We start from the raw sequence: 20,000 nt of genomic DNA on the forward strand, positions 1-20,000 counted from the left end.
GTTACAATGTCACATTCTTCCTTTTTCAGCTTCAATCGCCTGGATTTGCCTCCCTACCAGTCATATCATGAGCTGCGGGAAAAGCTCATTAAGGCCATCGAAGGAACTGTAGGCTTTGCAGGCGTGGATTAGATAGATAAGTTTGGCAAAGCAAGTGGACTGTCTTGGTTGGGGGGGAGGGGGCAAGGGAGGGTAATCCCAGGACCAAGCAACTGAATATGCAAGCAATGGAGGAACCACAGAGAGCTCGAAGATTTGAATGTTGATATATGCAAAAATTTTGAATGTATCAAGTAGTTTATTTGTTCTTGAACATACAGATGATTCCAATCCTAATTTTTACTGTAGAGGATTCTTGTGATTACTGTCTTCTGAGCAGATTGAATATTGATTTTTAGGAGTGAGAAGAAAAGAGATCCTGAAAGAGGAAAACAAGGAAGGAATTTTGCCATCAGTAGGTGTGAGAGGGTGCAAATAGCCTTGTGTATAAGCCCTGGAGAGGAGAATACTACTGACAATATACCCAGAATTCTCACCAAAACTTTCTCATTCTGTTCTTTAGATATATATGAATATATATATACTCCTCATACTTATTATCTCTTGTTGAATGGTAGCTTAGACCTTCACCCCTTGTGTCAAGCAAGGATAGTGATCCTCATTATAGCATCATATTTAAAAAGTAAAATATTAATACATCCACATTTTCTATATTAAAAAAAATGAGAGAATAGTAGAGAAATGGTAGCCACATTGTTATTTGAAAGATTCATGTTTAAAAAAAAAGAGGTAAATTTTACATATTGTGATATAAATGGCAGTTGGTTTAAATGTCAGTAAGAAAGATGGTCATACTAGCCCATACTCAACATATTTTTGTGGTATGATCTTTTGGTCATCTGCAAGTGTAAATTGAATGTGTGTGTGTGTGTAGGTGTATGCGTATGTGTGTACTTTTGAGGGTGCATGTTTGTGCATGTTTGAGTATGTGGTCAGGAATGTTTTTTTTCTGAAGAACAAAAGTGAGAACAAGAGGAATCGGTTGTATACGTGTGCTTGTTGAAGATTGTTATGTGTTTTTATGCATTTGTATGTGTGTTTGTGTGCTTGTCTGTGTAAAATGTATTTTCATTATTTGTATGTGAACCTTTAAAAACACTCTTTGCCTTCTCTCTTTCTAAGATATATATTGTTTATTGGACTGTAAATATGGTATTACATTGTCTACAATGTCAGTTATTGATTTCTTCCTTGTGCATTTTTTTATATTAATTTTCTATATTTCATTTCTCATTCTCTTTATATTTCCTCTTTTGTAATATTGTTATTTTCTGAGTTTTCTTTAGTTTTTCTTTTGGGGGAAATTATTCAGTATGTTTGTTAATGTATTATTGTAATTGCAAACACTATCACCACTATTGCTAATAAGAGAAGGGGAAAATAGTTTTTTTTTTCTTTCTTTCTTTCTTTCTTTTTTTTAGAATGCTGTGCCTTTCCTCCTTATTCTCTTTCCTGCAATTTTTTTCAGTTCTTTTTTCTTTACCTGCATTGTTTTTTCTTGGTTCTTTTTTTCTATGTCCACTTCCTTTCCCTTTTTTCATGTCTGCTTCTCACCTCTTTTTCTCCTTTTATCCAATTTTCTTCCGTCTTGCCTTATTCTCGTTTTCAATTTTTTGAATCAATCTTAATCAGGTTTCCATTTTTGTTTCTTCTCAGTCTTTTTTGTTTTCCAAAGTTTGTAGCAAAATATATTTTGTTTTCTCCTTCATTTTCACAAAGTGTTTGTCTTTGTATAGCAAAAAATAGGAAATAGATACATGTTTTGGTGTTGACCGAGAGTGCATATTTGAGGGAGAATCTGCGTGAACAGTATATATACTTATTATATAAAGATTTTATTAGAAAAGATAGTACTGTTTATAGAGTAGCAGTTGTTTGTTGCTCTTATTATTATTATTATGATTATGATTATTATTATGATTATTATTATTATTACCATTATTATTATAAATAACATTACCAAATTTATATAAGAGAATAGAATTTAATTGTATATATATATAGTGGACTGTTGCATTTGAAAACATCATGTGCATAGTTTGGAGTTTTATCAGCAGAAGGTTGTGTATGTCCTGGCACATACACTAATACGTGTTGCAGGACAGGAGCTTTGTGAGTTTATTTCATTCCTTTTCAAATGCTCCAATTTTCATTCCTCATCTTTTCTCTTTTCTTTTTTTTCCTTTTTGTTTGTTTGTTTCTGTTTTTTTTCTCTTTCTTTCCTTCTTTCTTTTTCTTTCGTATGTCATATTATAGTTAAGAGAAGTATATACTTGGTACAGAATTTTCATTGATTTCGTTTATAAACATCCACTTATACACATGGTCACTAACGTGTCAATTGTCCAGACATGTGAAGGTGTATCATTGTTAAATGTAAATTTAGGTAAGAGCCAAATTAATCACATAGATTAAACCTGTCAACCAATCCATTTCTGCTTTTACATTCTCCTATGCACTCAGCAGTCTTGCAAAACCACCCAAGGTACCACAAAGTATCCCAGTGGTATCATGGTGCCATAGCATAATGTACCCCAAAAGAGACGGAGAGAGAGAGAGAGACATTGAATTAGAGGTGGCAGAGAAACCAGTGGCAGCGAACGTCTTTTTAACTTTACTTGGGAATTTACGTTTTTGAATGTTAGTGATAAGATAATAGATATGTTATGAGGTTCTCCAGGTTTGAGTAACTTTGTGGTTACAATGTCTTAGTTCCCTTTTTCTTCATTTATATTTACACAAGATACATAAGTAAATAGAACCTAGATAAATAAATGCATAAATAGATAAAAGAGTAGATATATATGTATATATATATATATATATATATATATATATATATGTATGTATGTATGTATGTATGTATGTATGTATGTATGTATGTATGTATGTATGTATGTATGTATGTATGTATGTATGTATGTATGTATGTATGTATGTATGTATGTATGTATGTATGTATGTATGTATGTATACATACATACATACATACATACAGAGAGACAGACAGACAGACACATATACATATATACATATATACATATGTACATATGTACATATGTACATATGTATATATATATATATATATATATATATATATATATATGTATATATATACATACATACATATACATATACATGTGTTTGTGCGTGTGCGTGTGCGAGTGCGTGTATGTGTGTGTGAGTGTGCGTGTGTGTGTGTGTGGGGTGCGTGCGTGTGAGTGTTTGTGTGTGTGTGTGTGCGTGTGTGTGTGTGTTTGTGTGTGTGCATGTGTATGTGTGTTTGTGCGTGTGCGAGTGCGTGTATGTGTGTGTGTGGGGGTGTGTGCACATATACGTATAGACACACATGATATATGCATATATATATATATATATATATATATATATATATATATATATATATATATATATATATATATATATATATGAATATCTCTGAATAACTGTATAAATATAGACAATGAAAATGAATACTACAAATGTAAAGATTAACTAATCAACCTCTAAAAACAGATATGATTTGTAGCAAAAGGGTCCTGAAGGACATCTTGGCTTGCCTAGTCTTAGCAGGGCAAGGTGGTGCTGGACGGACTGGGAGATCCTGCTTTTGTCCTTTCAGAAGGCTTTGATAATATACAGATTTTTTATGAAATTATATATATATATATATATATATATATATATATATATATATATATATATATATATATATATATATATATATATATATAAAATGTATGTATGTATATATATGTATATGTATTCAAATATTATTATTCTGTTTTTGTTATCTTCAATGAGGATTCTTCGGAAATGATAAGTCCAGAATTGAATTGTTATTTTGCTCATTAGTTTTCTTTTATTCCCTACATTTTTTGCAGTGTACTTATTAAAGCTGGATTGGCTTAAAGTCGGAGAAAAGTCTTGTAGGTAGGATATAAGTCAGTGTAAAGGTGCACCAGCTGATTTATTTCAATATAAGTAATGATACTAATAAGGTAGCTCTCCTGCAAGTCTATTTATACTCATCACTGTAACTTTCTTCTTTTATTTTGTAGCTTAATTTTTTGCTCCGAAGGTTGAAATACACTTTTGATAATTCACTACAACCTCTACAACCTTGAAGCGCGTATAGTAGAGTGCTGACTTCTCATGAGGTCGACCATGCTGTGTGGCACCACCTACTATCTCAGCTCTAGACTTTCTTAAAAGAAATTAGATATACCGTGAGGGATGTTTGTACATAGCGACACATCATACACCCACAGGTATAGTGGTGTTGTTTCTTATTTTCTCTTCTTTTATGCTTTTCTGTTTCTCTTTTTTTTTTTCTAGATTTTCATACTTTCCATAAGAATGTGTGCTAGTTCGTATTATTGTGGGTTTAATAGTTTTTAGATAAAGCCATATATAAAGTTGATTGATATATGTGATGGCATTAGGTATATATATATATATTTTTTTTTTGTATTTTACTAGAAAAAGTGACTAGTATATGACCTGTTTAATTTTGTGTGTGTGTGCGTATGCGTGTGCGTGTGCGTGCATGCGTGCGTGCGTGCGTGCGTGCGTGCGTGCGTGCGTGTGTGTGCACGTGTGCGTGCACATGTGCATGTGTTCTTGCAATTATGTGTGTATGTTAGAGTGATAGGATCTATATGTTTTTATTTGTTAAGGAATAGACTACATTACTCATTTATCAGTACATCAAATTCATCACTTTGAAGGGAATTTAAAGCATGGGAAGTCAATAGGACAAGTACCATAATATCATGAATGTGTAAGGAAAATGAATTACTCTCACCGTCAAGACTAGACTTGGCAATTTTTTACTTCATTCATATATTTAGCTTATGATCAGAAAAGGATATAAAGTACTCTCAGCTTAGGAAAAAAGTGCAGCATAAATGCCATTTTATGAGTGGCAGTTAGCACCTTAATGATGTCCATTTTAACTTTTTAAGGTGTTGACACAGAAGTCTTCAATCTCTGTCTGTAGTGTGGTTAATTATAGGTTATCATGCTTCCTTTTTTTTAAGTGCTTATTTTCATTATGATGTGTTTTTATTGTATTTTATAGAATTGTCATTAGATGTATGTTTTCATTATGATGATAACATTTTATTGCATTTGTATATTTTTTTCAATGTTTCTTTCAGTTTATAGATGAATGAATTAGGTCCAAGTAAAAGGATAGTACTTTTCCATAACTAAACCATTATTTTGGTTTTGTTTACTGGACCTAAAAGAACAGACACTTCATGGGAAATACAAACCAATTTTTTATATATCACACATTACACATTCCTTTATAGTAGATAACAGAATTACATTCAGTAATTTGTAGTACAGAAGAAAGAAGTCAAGCTGAGAGACCATGTTAAGATTTTTGTATGTGAGGAGGATATTAAGACACTTAAATGTGTATGATTTTTTCATTGTTTTGCTTAAGAACAAGATGATGATTATTTTTAACAAAAGAAAAGATATCTAATTCACCTTATTATTTTTTCGTTTATGGTGGCAGTGGTGGTATTTTTACTATTATTGTTATTATTATTATTTATTTTTGTTTATTGTCTTTAATGTTATTATTACCAGTTATGACCTCATATTTTGTTAATTTAAAGACCAATGCCATTTTAGATAAACTTTCGGATGATCAGCTCAGTGTTAAGGATCAAGAAAGAATTAGCATTATTCCTTCTCTTACAGGATATTGCTTAGAAGACTTTTACATGTCCCGTTTGTAAGATATTCAGTTGCAGTCATTTATATACTGTATAGGCTCTGTGGAGTTATGATTTAAGTGACTAAACTAGGGTTTTTAAAACCACTTTGTGTGTGTTTATGTAAGACAAACTCAATCAAATAAAAACATACAGACACACACACACATATGTAAACACACACACAGATAATGTAATCTGGCTCATCTAGATTTTATATAGGAGGGTCATTACTGTTGTGGTTGTCAGGTAAATTTGGTTTCTGTGCATGCCATATATTTTGTATTTCACATAAAATTTTCACTCTTTTTCATACTTGTAAAATGGATGTTCTCATGGAAAAGGATGTATGGATATCATCTCTCCAGCACTCATGGAGAATGTTGTCCTAATGAAATATCTTTGTCTTCTGGTGTTTGTATTATATTTTAGGTATTTGCTCATATTACTGTAGCCTCATTTAGATTATATCTTAGCCATTACCCATCTTCATCATGTCTTGGGATTGTTAAGCCAAAGGAAGTTGGTCATTGACTGCCAAGGACACAGGCTTAGCTTGAGACCTCACCTAAACACTCCGCACTGACATGCAGTCATTTCAGCTGCCGTGCAGATTTTGCTCTTAAAAGACATTCTTTATCATCTCCATTTTTTTTCCTATTCTCTAAAATATTTTCCACATTTTTTCTCTCTCTTTTATTTTTTTATTATTATTATTTTTTCATTGCCACATAATACACTTGTAAACAAAGTCCAGATCACTTCACTTGGACCATATATCTTACTTAACTATGGAAACATTAACTAGAACTCTATTTTTAAAGCTAAATGTTGCTTGTAATACCATGTAAAGTTACGGAAAAGCTGATAGGAAGCTTTTCATGCTGTAAATCTAAAAAGAATCAAAAAAATATATATAGGTAAAATACATACGCACGCCTGTGCCCCTAATCACACGCACATGCACACGCACATGCACACACACGCACACGCACACGCACTCACTCTAACTCTCACTCACTCACTCTAACTCTCACTCACTCACTCACTCCTCACACACACGCACACACACACACACACACACACACACACACACACACACACACACACACACACACACACACACACACACACACACACACACACACACACACACACACACACACACACACACACACACACACACACACACACACACACACACACACACACATTCTCTCTCTCTCTCTCTCTGATTATACATATATGTATATAGGTGCATCTATATGTAAATTCATCTTTTCTCTGCCTCCTTACAAATAACAATGGTTTTATATACTAAAAATTACCCATGCACTTAGGACCATTTGCACGTTCAGAACATGTTTAGTATCCCAATTTGTGAAGTGTAAATATGTGAATCCATAAATGTTATTTTTTAAAATTTATTATGATTATTATTATTATTTTTATTATTATTATTTTTTGTCATGCAGTGATTGGTGAGATCTGCAATTTAGTAGCATCAAATCACCTGTGTTACTTTAAATTGCATAAAGATATTTGTGATTGCACTAAAAGTCACCTTGTGTAGCTGTGAATGTTATTGTGGAACTGCAGCTAGCTAGTTTGCCAATTTCTTTGCTATGCATACCTCATTTTTTACAAGAGAGAAAGGAAAATCCTATTCTATGCTGTATTTTCTTTCTGAGAAGCTATTTACGTGCGTGTGCGTACAACCACATGCACATGCACAGACACATGCACATGCACAGACACAGAGACACACGGAGACACACACACACGGAGACACACACACACACACACACAGAGACACACACACACACACAGAGACACACACACACACACACACACACACACACACACACACACACACACACACACACACACACACACACACACACACACACACACACACACACACACACACACACACACACACACACATATATATAAACATACATACACTATATGACTACATATATATATATATCATCATCCTGATCTTCTTTTTCTTTTCTTTTTTTTTTGTCCTTTGAATTTATTGGACTGTGCATTGTGATATTTGCTGTATATGTATGTTAAGAAAAGAGCAGAATGCCTTGTACTTACATTGTATTCTCATTCCTATCTCTTCTTACCTCCCATATCTTTCTTCTTTGGAAGAACCATGATTATTAAAATGAAAAAAATATACATCCACAAAAGATTTTCTTTGAAATGTGATCAAAGTATACACACTATAACAGATGCTTTGTTTTTCATTCATTCCACGTAAGCTTAAGGGTGGTTTCTAGCTATAATAGTGTGGGTATGATAATTAGAAATAATAGAAATTTTAAGATAGATATGAATGTTTTCTACATCAATTAACTGTAGACATTATAAATAATAGTTTAGCCAGTTCCCAGGGGCTGTACTACTACCCTTATTCAGATTTTTTCAGAGTACAGAAAATTTTGCCACAAGCTTTGGTCTAAAACTTCATTGTTAACCCATTGTTGCTCGGCAATCACACTGTTTACTGTAGTTTTCTTTTGTGACTTTTGTTTGTACAGATGGCTCCACAAGTGCTTAGGCACCTAGGAGCCAATTAGTAGGTCTGCATAACACCACCTGATTTCCCCTCTATTTGAGTGTTTGGGAAAAAAAATTCTTAAGCTTTCAGTATCAATACTGTTATCATCAACATTGGTATTATGATTATTATAAAGATATGAACAATACTAATAGTAATAAAAATTTATAAGAATCTTTCCAAAAAGCAAGAAGGGTAAACAGGTGAGATAGGTAGTAGTAGTAATTGACTCAAAGGTGATAAAGCACTTGCAGAGCTATCTGTGTAAAGACAACTTGGTAGTCGACTTGGCATGTACTTTTGCTATCCCTGGTAAAAGCAAAGGTGCAACCTTTAGTGGAATTTCTCCTTTCAGGTTGCATTTCCAATGCATTTACTTAGTAAATACTGCTTAGGGAAGTCAGATGAAATAATTCCATGCAGTGCTATATTTGAAAATACTTATGACATTTCTGAAGTATATTTATGGAAGGTGTTGCTCACTAACAATTTATTTGGCAGTAACCTTATTTTACTTTCCTTTATTTGTCAAGAAAATAAGCTAATAAAATCACATTCAGAAAATTTGCTTAATTTCTTTTTTTCATAATTCACTTTATCATGAGCACAGTATATTATCAATAACCTTAAAAGGATGAAGAAAAGAAGAAATAAGATGAAACAGAACCGTCTTTTCCCCCCAGAGTTATTATAGAAACAGTTTGGTGAGAGTTGAAGGATTTTTGCATGAAATGAGAGTAGTGGAGTTGGGAGTAGAGTGGTGAAGGAGGTTGGCAAAGCATGAAAACTTGCCAAATGAATGGTGAAACATTGTTATTGTAATTATCTAAGAGAAAAAAGATTCAAGAATGCAGAAGCTGACATTCCATGCAATTTTAGGGCAATCCCTAAAAGAATTAATATGAAAATATTGATTTGGTGGTGGTTCTAGGAAAGGGGATCACTGATGCAATTTTAACCTTACAGTAGTAGTTGCTGAAAAAGTGGAAAAAGAGGTTAGGATTCTGGGAGCATTCAATAGAGTATTAGGCACAAAGTGGGAAGGTGTTCTATGAAAAAGTAGGTATCAGAAAAATGCGGGTCTGCTGATGATGGATATGTATGACGGGATAAGGACACAGTTTAAAAATAATGTTGATAAAACTGGGTGGTATCCAATTAAGGTTGGACTATCCCTGGGACCTTTATCATTAACTTGCTTATGATATTATTATAGATGGTTAGCTAATGGTTACAAAAAATGATATGTTAGACATCAAAGTTCATTTAGCACTATAAAAAGTAGTGAAAAGGTTAAAGAGGAGGGTAGTTGATGATTTAATGTGCTACATGTCAAAAGTTGTAGAGCAGTTTGGGATAGTATGGTCTTGAAAGGGGTAACTTTACCACCCTTTACTGTACCTTCCTATAGTACTATATGGCCTTAGATGTCTAGCACATTTATTTTAACTTTAACCATTAAGCATCAACCATTGAAAGGGGTAAAGAGGGTTGAGGGTGGGATTCTGTATGGATTCCATGATGTAATGGGATTAAAAGAGGGGAAAGAGTGGGATAATGGCAAGGAGGGAGAGGATCAGGGGGTAATTTGTGTATTCATGATGGAGCAGAATAGATAACTAGGAAGGAAAGGGGGGATGATATAGATGAAGCGGGGGTGGGGGCGCATGAGCAGGAGGAGGATGGTTGTCAGCAGTCACTCCTAGTATAGACAGAATGGAAGCTGAGAGTTTGGAGGATACATGGGGTATAGGCATGTTCTCTTGGGTCATAATTAGATAGCTTTGGATGGCCTCAAGAGTTTCTGAAACGAAGTTAGGTAAAAGATAGGATGTTTGAGTAGCAGAGGAAGGAGTAGGTTTAGGAGAGGATGTGGTAGGATATGAAGTGGAACATTTAGATTGTCTGATGCAATGAACAGTGAGGAGGAGGGGAGGGGTAGGCACCAGGGAAGTAAAGATTGGAGTGTCTGGATTTCAAATGGCAAAAGAATTTGACTGGGAGAGGAAGGAGGCAGAAGTGGGAATACATTGAATAAGAGGAAGAGTTCTTGGGGAGATGTAGAAATATGGGGAGAAGGGGGAGGGGCAGGGCAAAGGACATCACTGGAGTAGGAAGCAAGAGAAAACCTCATCACCATGCTTCTTGTCTTGCAGACAAGGGCAGCCCCTTAAAAATATATTGATCATGGCAAGGCTAGGAACATAGACGGTAGCAGCAGGCTTCAGAGTGACAGGGCTTAGCAGGGTGGTCTGACATTGACAAGGGAGGAGTCAGTATGGTCAGACAGGGTAGGATTCTCCACCAACATAGACTTCATTAGGGTGGTCATGTTTAGAGAAGGTAATTTTGGCAATATTGGTGTAGGACTTTCGGCAGCTGCTGGGGGAGAATAGCGTAGCACTGCATCTTAGTAAATGAGGCAGGCAAGTAAGTTGTTTTCAGTCAGATCAATCCTTGTCGTAGACAGGGCAATCAGCTGTGGAGATGGAAATAGTTCCAGTACAAGTATTAAGGCAGGTATGAGGTTGGGCAGGAACAAGCTTACTAGTGAGGTCAACCATAGTAGATAGTGCATGGGCTTGGGACTCAGATGTAAGAATGACGAGGAAAGGACAATTGGAATGGCTATGGAGAACTTTACCAACTTGTTTTTGGAGACATTGTTAGAATAGGCGGGTATCGTCAAAGGAAGGAGCTGTAGGGGGGTATGAAGAGAGGGAGTGGAGAATGTTGAGTGAGGAAGGAATGTTTTCTGAGGATTGGTAAATGACCTGGGCAAATGCTTTGGAATGGACTGAGCTGACAGCAGGTTTCAAGGAAAGGGAAGTAGTAGCAGTGTTCAGTCATGATCAAAGGAGAGTCAGCATTGGGGAGCTGGAAAAGTTGGTCAATGGGGCTAGATGATAAAGGGACAAACCCCAATGCCCCCAATAAAGGTACAAAATCATTAATGGCCTTGGTAAGCCTGGAGTATGTACCCCTAATGGGGATCCTGAGGGATCCCCATTAGGGTAAGGCCTAGATAATGGGAATATAGAGCCCATGGCACCCTGAGGACATTCAGGACTGACCCAAAACCACCCTTTTATCTTTTCAACATGGCTCTCACATCTTAGGAAATAAACAGAAGAGACTGGAGAAGAGAAGGAAAAGAGAAAGGGGAGAGGAAAAGATCATGCAAAATTGGTTGAGGCAAAGAGTAAGGCCCAAGGTAGGGGTGGTCCCCAACATTATTAATTACTTTTTGAGCATTTTCTGCTGCATCAGCATCTAAGGTCATTTGCAGTGCATTCAAAATATAGCAATATGGGAGGCTTGGGGGCAAAGCCCCCAAGTAAATAAAGGGAATACAGCACTAAGACACATTACTGTGTCAAAACTGGGTAAAAAGGAGTTAATGACTAGGACAAAATATGTTAATGTTAAAAATTGTAGTGCTGTAAGTTAGTATAGTAGTGAAAAAGAAAAAGAGGGAAGAGTAAATGAAGTACAAAAGATGTTTAGGACTGACACAAAGCCAGCCTTTCATCCTTTCAGCACGGTTCTCACAGTTTAGAATGTGGACTGAAGAGGATGAAGAAAAGGAAAAGGAAGGGGTGAGAAGAAAAGAGCATCCAGAATTAGCCGAGGTGAGGGATGTGATCTAGGGAGGGGTGATCCCCTACACTGAGTGTCAGTCTCTGTCTCCTCAGACCCCCCTACAACAACAATGGACATAGGATTGGGGGGGGGGGAAGGTATTATTATAAATGTGATTAGTGAAGAGATGAGAGGTCAGCCACAATGGTGTATGACATTTCCCAGTGACCACGTGTTTTGTGACATGATATGAGATAGGATGGAGAGAAAAGGGAAAGCAAGGCCCAAGGTAGTAGTTAGTAGGATTAAAAAGGACCCTCTAAAGTTTAACATAGAAATAAGCTAAATAGGAAGTAGGTGTACATTTGAATAGTGGATCTCTAGCATCCTTAACACTTTATCTAGTGGAGACTGACAAGCAAATTTGAAGAAATAGGCCTAGTGCACTATACAATAAGGAAATTAACTATAAAGTCCGAGGAAACGTTTCCATACAGTAGTTAGGAAGAATAAGAGGGATAATTCAACTATAGAGAAATAAAGAACAAAGGTTATGCTGGTATGGACATTTAATATAAGAAGGGAAGAGACATTTGTAGAAAAGGGGTCATCGATGTGGATGGGAGATTGCTTCATGCAAGCCAATAACACAGCCTGGCCCATGCAACTGTTTTTACTTGTACGATATAGCTCTCTTCTTTTTTTATCGCAACCATTGTTTTCCCAAGTAAATACCTTGTTTAATTGAAGGAATTTCAATGTCTCAGAAAAAAGGCAGCACCAAAATCTGGTCACTACTATATGGATAATGATCTTTATACAAGTCATTTCAGGTAGGTAGATTACAGTATACTTAGTAAGAAGTTTTGACATTTTAAAAAGTTCTGCTGCCTCTGGTATTGTTTTTTCCCGAAGGACAGGGTCTTTACTGCAATTACAAAACTTTTTCCCTGAGAAAATGTGGGAAGCAAACAATTAACCCCTTTGATCCAGGTGACGTGACCATGCTGTCATGGAAAAGTTTGGTTCAAAGGCCAGGTGAAGTGAACATGCTGTCATGAAACAAAATGGGATGTATGACGCGAACTTGCCATCATAAGCAAAGGCCAGAGCGATGGAAAAGACTCGCCACAAGTGCACAAACCTTTTGGTGTCATTAGACTCATTTGGCATTTAAAAGGGAGCCTTTGCATTATTCCAATCAATAAACAAGTATGGAATGTAACGTGTGTAAGCAGTGACTAGAAGAGCACCGGCTCCAGGGAGGACACAACTTTCATGTTTACACTCCTGGCTACCACGACCAGCGGCACGGGTTGTATTACAGAATATTGAAAATTACAAAAAAGTAAAATAAATGACACAGATAACAAAATTTTACTTCTTTTTTTTCTTCTTCTTCTTGCACTGAGTTCTTTACTACATAGAGAGATTAAGTGGAGTCTGTGCAAGGAAAATAATATATTACAATCTGGATAAAGCAATTGAAAAGACAAATATGGACATTGGAAAATGACAAAAAAACTTAAAAAGTTTATGCAATGTTAATGTTTGAAAGTAAATGTGCTAGACATCAAAGGTAATATAACACTATGGTAAAGTATGGTGTTGGAAAGGGCAAAGGAGAGTTAAAGATTACCATAAAAGGTTTGAGAGTGTTATGGGATAGTATGGTAGTTAAAAGGCAAGTAGTGGAGCACGTGAACTACAGAAGAAATTAGTAGAAAGGGGAGAGTTAAGGAGGTAGGGTGATTGAGTGAATTATAGTGTATTTGTCACTGGGGAAGGAATAGGAAAAATGTTTAAGGAAGAATAGAGCTGTTGAAAAACTAGAATAATCCGGGAGCAAGAGGTGTTAGATGTCAAAGATTAGAGGGAGTTATAGAAAAGTGTGGTAACAAAAAGGGAAAGTAGGGAAGTAGATGAAGTAGAGCAGTGATTAGTGAAATGGGAAAGGTTAAGGAGGTAGAGCAATCAAGTGAATTGTATTGTATCTGTGACTGGGGAAGGAATAATCCAGGGGTTACATGAAAAACTTTTTTATAAAAAGCAATGCAGCAAGTTTTATTATAAAAGTAAAAAAGTTATAAAACTAACTTAACTGAAACATTTTCTTAAGAAAACAAAACAGCATAGTCTTACATCCTAGTATGTACAACTTAATAAAAGCCTTTTTGAAATACACTGTAAATACATTGGGACTGGACAGAAATTCAGATTCATAAGGAAATTCCTTGTACCATCTTTTCCTGCAAAGTACTGGGAAAAATTCTAAGCAACAATAACTGATTTTGCAAAATCCACTATTAATTGCATAATTCTAAAGATCTGGAATACTGTATAATAAAGGACTATATATTTAAAACATTTGCAAACACCAATTCTGCTAAGGATCAAACGCAGTTAAAATACTTCAACACTGCAAAGTAAATATAAAATGCTGTCACTTTCCTGCACTGACTTTATATAATTATTTACTAGTAGTAAATAATGACATTATTCAAAAAATAAAACAATTCATCAACTCTTCAGAATGTTTGACGCGAGTAAACTTAGTCACCCAGACAATTATTTGTGTCATACACAAATACTATTATTCACATAGTCTGAAGGCAAAACTCAACTAAAATCTTAAACCTGAAGAAAAAAAAGACAAAATTTACATTTCTAGAGGCAAGTAATTCCAGTCAATGGGCTTCTTGCCTTGTTTTTTGAGAATTTCATTACACTTCGAGAAGTGCTTGCATCCCAAGAAACCTCTATGAGCTGAGAGTGGCGACGGGTGAGTTGTGTTCAAGAGGTGGTGTTTTTTCTGTACAAAATGAAGAGAAAAATAAAGTGGGTTAATTTTCATGAGAAAACAGTCATAAATATACAAATATACACGTGAGATGGCTTATCTTTAAGCTTTCTTTTTCTCTGCTTTCTCCTTCCCCCTCAATTTATTTTTCTCCTCTCATCTCCTTTTTTTTCTTTTTTTTCCCCCCAGTTTCTCTCCCCTCTCCCCACTCTCCTGCCCACCTTCTCTTTCTTCCTTTTTTCCCTTTCTTAATTCCCCTCCCTTTCCCTCCCACCTTTCCAATACATAAACTAAAAAAATCCGTCAATGCATCCTCTGGTCTCACCTTATCTACAACAGCAGCTTTTTTCTGTGCATAAGAACCCCACAGGAGAAACACGACGCCCTTGTTGCGATCCGACACTGCCTTGATAACCGAGTCTGTGAACTTCTCCCAGCCTTGGTCTTTGTGTGAATTGGCATTGTGAGCACGGACTGACAGGCAAGCGTTGAGGAGCAGAACGCCTGAAGATTGGGAGCATATTTACAATTGAAATTTTGATGCACATTGAATAACATGTTTTCTGATTCTAACTGCTTTGCTTTCATTCTGGAAAATTGTGCAAGCAAATGTAAGAAGCAAACATATTAGTTATGCAATAAGGTAATGTTAATAATTGTTGATGATGATTGATGACGATGACGTTGAGGACTGGTGTTGATGAGTGATAACAATGATAATCAATTTCATTGTCATCATCACAATAATAACAATAATAATAATAATAATAATAATAATAATAATAATAATAATAATAATAATAACTATAATGACAATGATGATAAACCAGTAATAACAATAACAATTATAAAGCAACAATAATGATGATAATGAGAACAATCATAATATTACTGATGATGATTGATGATAATTATTGATGATGATGATGATGATGAAGACAATAAAGATGTTGACAATGACAATATCAATTATAATAACAATAATCATTACAATAATAACTATAACAACTACAATAATAATAATATCAACCTATGAAACTAATGACAATGAAAATGATGATGATAATGATATTACTACAAATAATAACACCCTTTTCTTCATTTACCTTGTTTTGCCCAGCCAATTAGATGCCCATGAGAAGGCCGCTCAAAGCCTTCAATATCTGATTCAAGCTCTTTGTACATGTTCAACAAACTGAAAGTGGGGGAAAAATATTCAATGACAATAACATACATATCATGAATGTTAAATGTTTGAAACAAATAAATGTGTTAGACATAAGAGGTCATGTAGCACTATGGTAACTTATTTTGTCGGAGAGGGAAAGAGTTAAAGATTACAATAAAATGTGTTAGATGTCAAAGATTAGAGTGTGTTATAGGATAGTATAGTACTGAAATGGGAAAAAAGGGGGTAAGTGAACTAGAGCAGAGATTAGAAAGGGGAGGGTTAAGGAGGTAGGGGGATTGAGTGAATTATAGTGTATCTGTCACTGGGAAGGTAGAGGAAAAATGTTCAAGGAAAAATAGAGATGGCTGTTGGAAAAGTAGAAAGAATCCAAAAGTGTTACATGTCAAAGATTAGATTAGGTGTTATAGGAAAGTACTGTAACAAAAAGGGGAAAGAGGGAAGTAAATGACGTAGTGCAGGGATTAGTAAAATTGCAAAGCTTAAGGGCGTAGAGCGATAGGGGATGGAATAGGGACATTGTTCAAGGAAAACAGAGGTGGTTGTTGGAGAAGTAATAGGAGAATAATTTGGAGTATGAGAAAGGTGGGAATGAGAATAATTTGGAGGATGAGACTGGCGAAGGTGGTGAAGTATCAGGAAGAATGTCTGGAGGAGAGTGGTCTGGAGAAAGACGCTATTGTGATAGAGGGGCGAGTATTCAAGTGGGAGCAGTAGAGAAGGTGAGGTATGTTGGGAGGGTGTAGGAGGAAGGGGGGGTTGATGGAACTTGAGGAGGAGGAGGAGGATGCATATCTGTAAATACTTTAAATGTAGAAGGAGTAGGAACAGAGGGAGTGGATGGCTTTAAGGATTTCTGGAGGGGAGTTGGGTGAAGAGGACTGAGAAACAATGGTTTTCTTATGAGGAGAAGAAAAGGAGACAGATATCTAAGGAGCAGAAGAAGAGGAAGATGAAGGAGGGTGGAGTGGAATGTTTAGGTTGCCTGGTAAGACAAATAATGGGAGGAGGAGGGGGTAGGCATTGGAGAAGTGGTAGAGATTGGGGCATCTGGGTTTAGATTGGAAAATGAATTTGACTAGGGGATCGGGTGAGTAGGCGTACGATGGTTTAGGGTATGGGGAGAGATACTGAGGGAGATGCAGAAACATCTTGTAAAGATAGTGGGGGAGCAGAACAAAGGACTATTTTGAAATAATTTGAGAGAGGAAAACCTTGTCGACGTGCTTCTTGTCTGGCATCACATATAGCGAGGCCCAGTTTAAATCTGAGGACTGCTACCTCACATTCGAGCTTATAGTCAGGGCAGTTCCTATAAAATACATTATGGGAGTCTCCAATATTGGTACATGTATGTAACTGAACAGGGCAATTTAAATGGTCATGACCAGGTTGTATACATAGTGGGCAGTGGGTCGTGGACCAATCGTGTTTGGCTGGGTGGCCAAAATGCCCACATTTCTGACATTAACGAGAAAGGGGTCGATATGGTCGGACATGGTAGCACAATCTACAAATATAAAGCTCATGGGGGTGGTCCTGTCTACGGAAGCTAATCTTGGCAATACTGTCATCGGACTTACACTGGTCTCTGTGAGGAATAGTGTAACACTGTACTGTCATTGCATCATATTCAGCAAGGCAGGTAAAAAGGTTATTTTCCCAGTCTGACCAGTCCTTGTTGCAGATGGGACAAGCATTTGGGGGAATAGAAACAGTTCCAGTACAAGTATTCAGAGAGAAGTAAGGTTCAGCAGGAATGGGTTTGCCAGCAAGGTCAGTTAGGGTAGATATTACACAAGCTTGGGATTCAGATATAACCGTAACGAGGAGTGAATGATCAGAGTGACTGCAAAAGGTAATTTGCCCACTTGTTTCTGAAGGTACTTGAAAGAGAAGGGTATTCTCAGAACAGGGGGCTGTAAGGGGAATCACAAAGAATTGATCCCACTTGGCTGGGCCAAAAAGAGTACTCAGAAGGTTTGCAGAGGTAGAGGCAGTAGAAGGACAAGGGCGGGAGGAAGACGGGGTGGTGTGGAGTGGAGTAGTTCTGTGGGGGGAGGACAATAGGGATGAATAGTAGTAATAATGGAAAAGGGGGTAGACACTGAAGAGGACTGTGCAGTAGATAAAGAGGAGAATCTTGGGAGAGGATTAGGTACTTTCTGGAGGTTGTGTAATAACCTGGTTGGGTGTTTTGGAATGGTTATAGTTGTCTGTAAGCATCAAAGAGGGAGTATTAGTATCAGTGGTCAGAGCCATAGTCAAAGGAGGGGGATGGGTCGAAAAACCATTAAAATCAAAATTAGATAGGCTAGTTGATGAAGGTGCATGCCTTAATACCCCTATTAAGGGTAAAGAATCTGCATTATTGGCAATGGTGAGCCTGAGCCAAGGGAATACTGTACCCATGGCTTACAGAGGCCATTCATGACTGATATAAAACCTGCCTTTCATCCTTTCAACTTAGCTCTCACACCTTAGGAATGGGATAGAAGGGAATGAAGATATGAAACAGGATAGGAGAGAAGAAAAGATCAAGAAAAATTAGTTGAAGTGAAGGCTGAGGCCCAAGATAGGGGTGATCTCCTATATTGGGCCTCAGTCTCCGTCTCCTAAGCCCTCCCACAACAAGCAAGCTATTGGGAGGGTGCATATCATGAAGTAAAAAGCAGGTCCCATATCCAGGTGACATAAGGAAGACACATTGGATATAATGTCAGCACTCTCATTGAGGACATGAATCATCCTGCAAATCAGAAATATAGTGACTAATGTGAACATAAAACTATACAATAATCTAGTTAGGTATGACAATGAAGATGGAATACATCTGAAAATCTAAATCAATTTCACAGATCAATAAGGAAGTGAATCTTACTTTAAATATGTCTTCACATCTTTCAAATAAAGTAGGTTTGCCTAGATAGGTGATCAAGTTTAACTTTGACATTTCTCTTACATTAGTAATTGGCAGGCATTTCTTCAGATTACATTCAATTACTCTCTCCTACCTTGGAGGTGGTGGTACGCCCTTCTGGACACTAAAGCAGAGACCATGAGCTTGCCTTGGCCCATGGTATGGATCCTGGCCTAAGATAACTACTTTCACATCACGCAGCTCGCAGTGGTGTGTCCAGGAATATACTTGTTCGGCTGGAGGAAAGATCGTTGACCTCTTGCGCTCGCCATCCAGGAAAAGGCTAAGCTGTGTGTATAGTGTTAAGATCAGTCCTGGAATTCCTTCAGCTGGGCACAGAGTTGCTCAAAGGTACAGCATGATTATCAAGAAGTAATTACACGATAACAGGAAACAATGAAAAATTATCAAGAATTACAAAATAACAGGAAACAATGAAAAATTATCAAGAATTACAAAATAACAGGAAACAAGGAAAATAGATTTACAGAATAAACAGGAACAGTCTTGATGGCACTGTCATAAAAAAGAAAGAAAGAATGAAAGATGCAGTAACAGTAAAACCAGGGTCAACTGCTTGATCTGTCACTTCAGAAAAGTTTTCAATCATAGTGTACTTGAATGCCATAAAGACAAAAATCAAGTTTATTCTATATGATGTGCAAGGGAGTTACTGAAAAGCATATTGCACAGCAGCGCAGAAAAAAAGATAAATAGAATATCTGTAATCCATTTATCAGAATTATACCGACAAAATTTTTTTTTATCTACAACTGGCAAAAACTATGACCAATACCTTTAAGCCAGATAGTCCAGATAAAAAAATGTAGAAAAATTGTATAACCATACTAAGAATCTGACTAGTTTCATCCTACATAATTTGAGTTAAAGACAGAGAGGGGAAGTAAGCACACACGAAACTTACTGGGTAAGCCAACAAAATATTATGGAGATTAATTTAAAACAATGCTAGATTGTAAATGGTTGTAGGTAAAAAGAAGACAATACAGTGCTTAATTAGAATAAAAGGGAAAGAGTATATGCTAATGAATTTATCCAATCATGTAGCATGATAAGATGTGGTAAAGCAGACAGGAATAGAATCAGATTAGTAAGCAACAACAACAACAACAACAACA

The 20,000-nt window shown here is 36.2% G+C and overlaps 2 protein-coding genes across 2 annotated transcripts in view; one reads left to right on the forward strand and one right to left on the reverse strand.

The window, feature by feature from the left end:
• Positions 1–2,492, forward strand: part of Nedd4 (E3 ubiquitin-protein ligase Nedd4) — a gene marked incomplete at its 5' end in the record, with an annotated part of 9,688 nt that extends 7,196 nt beyond the window's left edge. The window contains 1 exon segment of the mRNA XM_070119451.1: positions 30–2,492. Within this exon segment, the coding sequence (XP_069975552.1) occupies positions 30–132 (103 nt within the window).
• An 11,496-nt stretch (positions 2,493–13,988) lies between these two features.
• The window catches only part of LOC113823021 (uracil-DNA glycosylase), a 10,823-nt gene continuing 4,811 nt past the window's right edge, over positions 13,989–20,000 (reverse strand). Inside the window, exons 5-8 of the mRNA XM_027375616.2 lie at positions 18,956–19,149; positions 15,859–15,947; positions 15,078–15,256; positions 13,989–14,764 (exon numbers count right to left, since the gene is read on the reverse strand). Coding sequence (XP_027231417.2) covers positions 14,612–14,764; positions 15,078–15,256; positions 15,859–15,947; positions 18,956–19,149 — 615 coding nt within the window. The 3' untranslated portion in view covers positions 13,989–14,611. The remainder of the gene's footprint in view (positions 14,765–15,077; positions 15,257–15,858; positions 15,948–18,955; positions 19,150–20,000) is intronic.

This window comes from Penaeus vannamei, unplaced genomic scaffold, assembly GCF_042767895.1.
Source record: "Penaeus vannamei isolate JL-2024 unplaced genomic scaffold, ASM4276789v1 unanchor242, whole genome shotgun sequence".
NCBI classification, from domain to species: domain Eukaryota; kingdom Metazoa; phylum Arthropoda; class Malacostraca; order Decapoda; family Penaeidae; genus Penaeus; species Penaeus vannamei.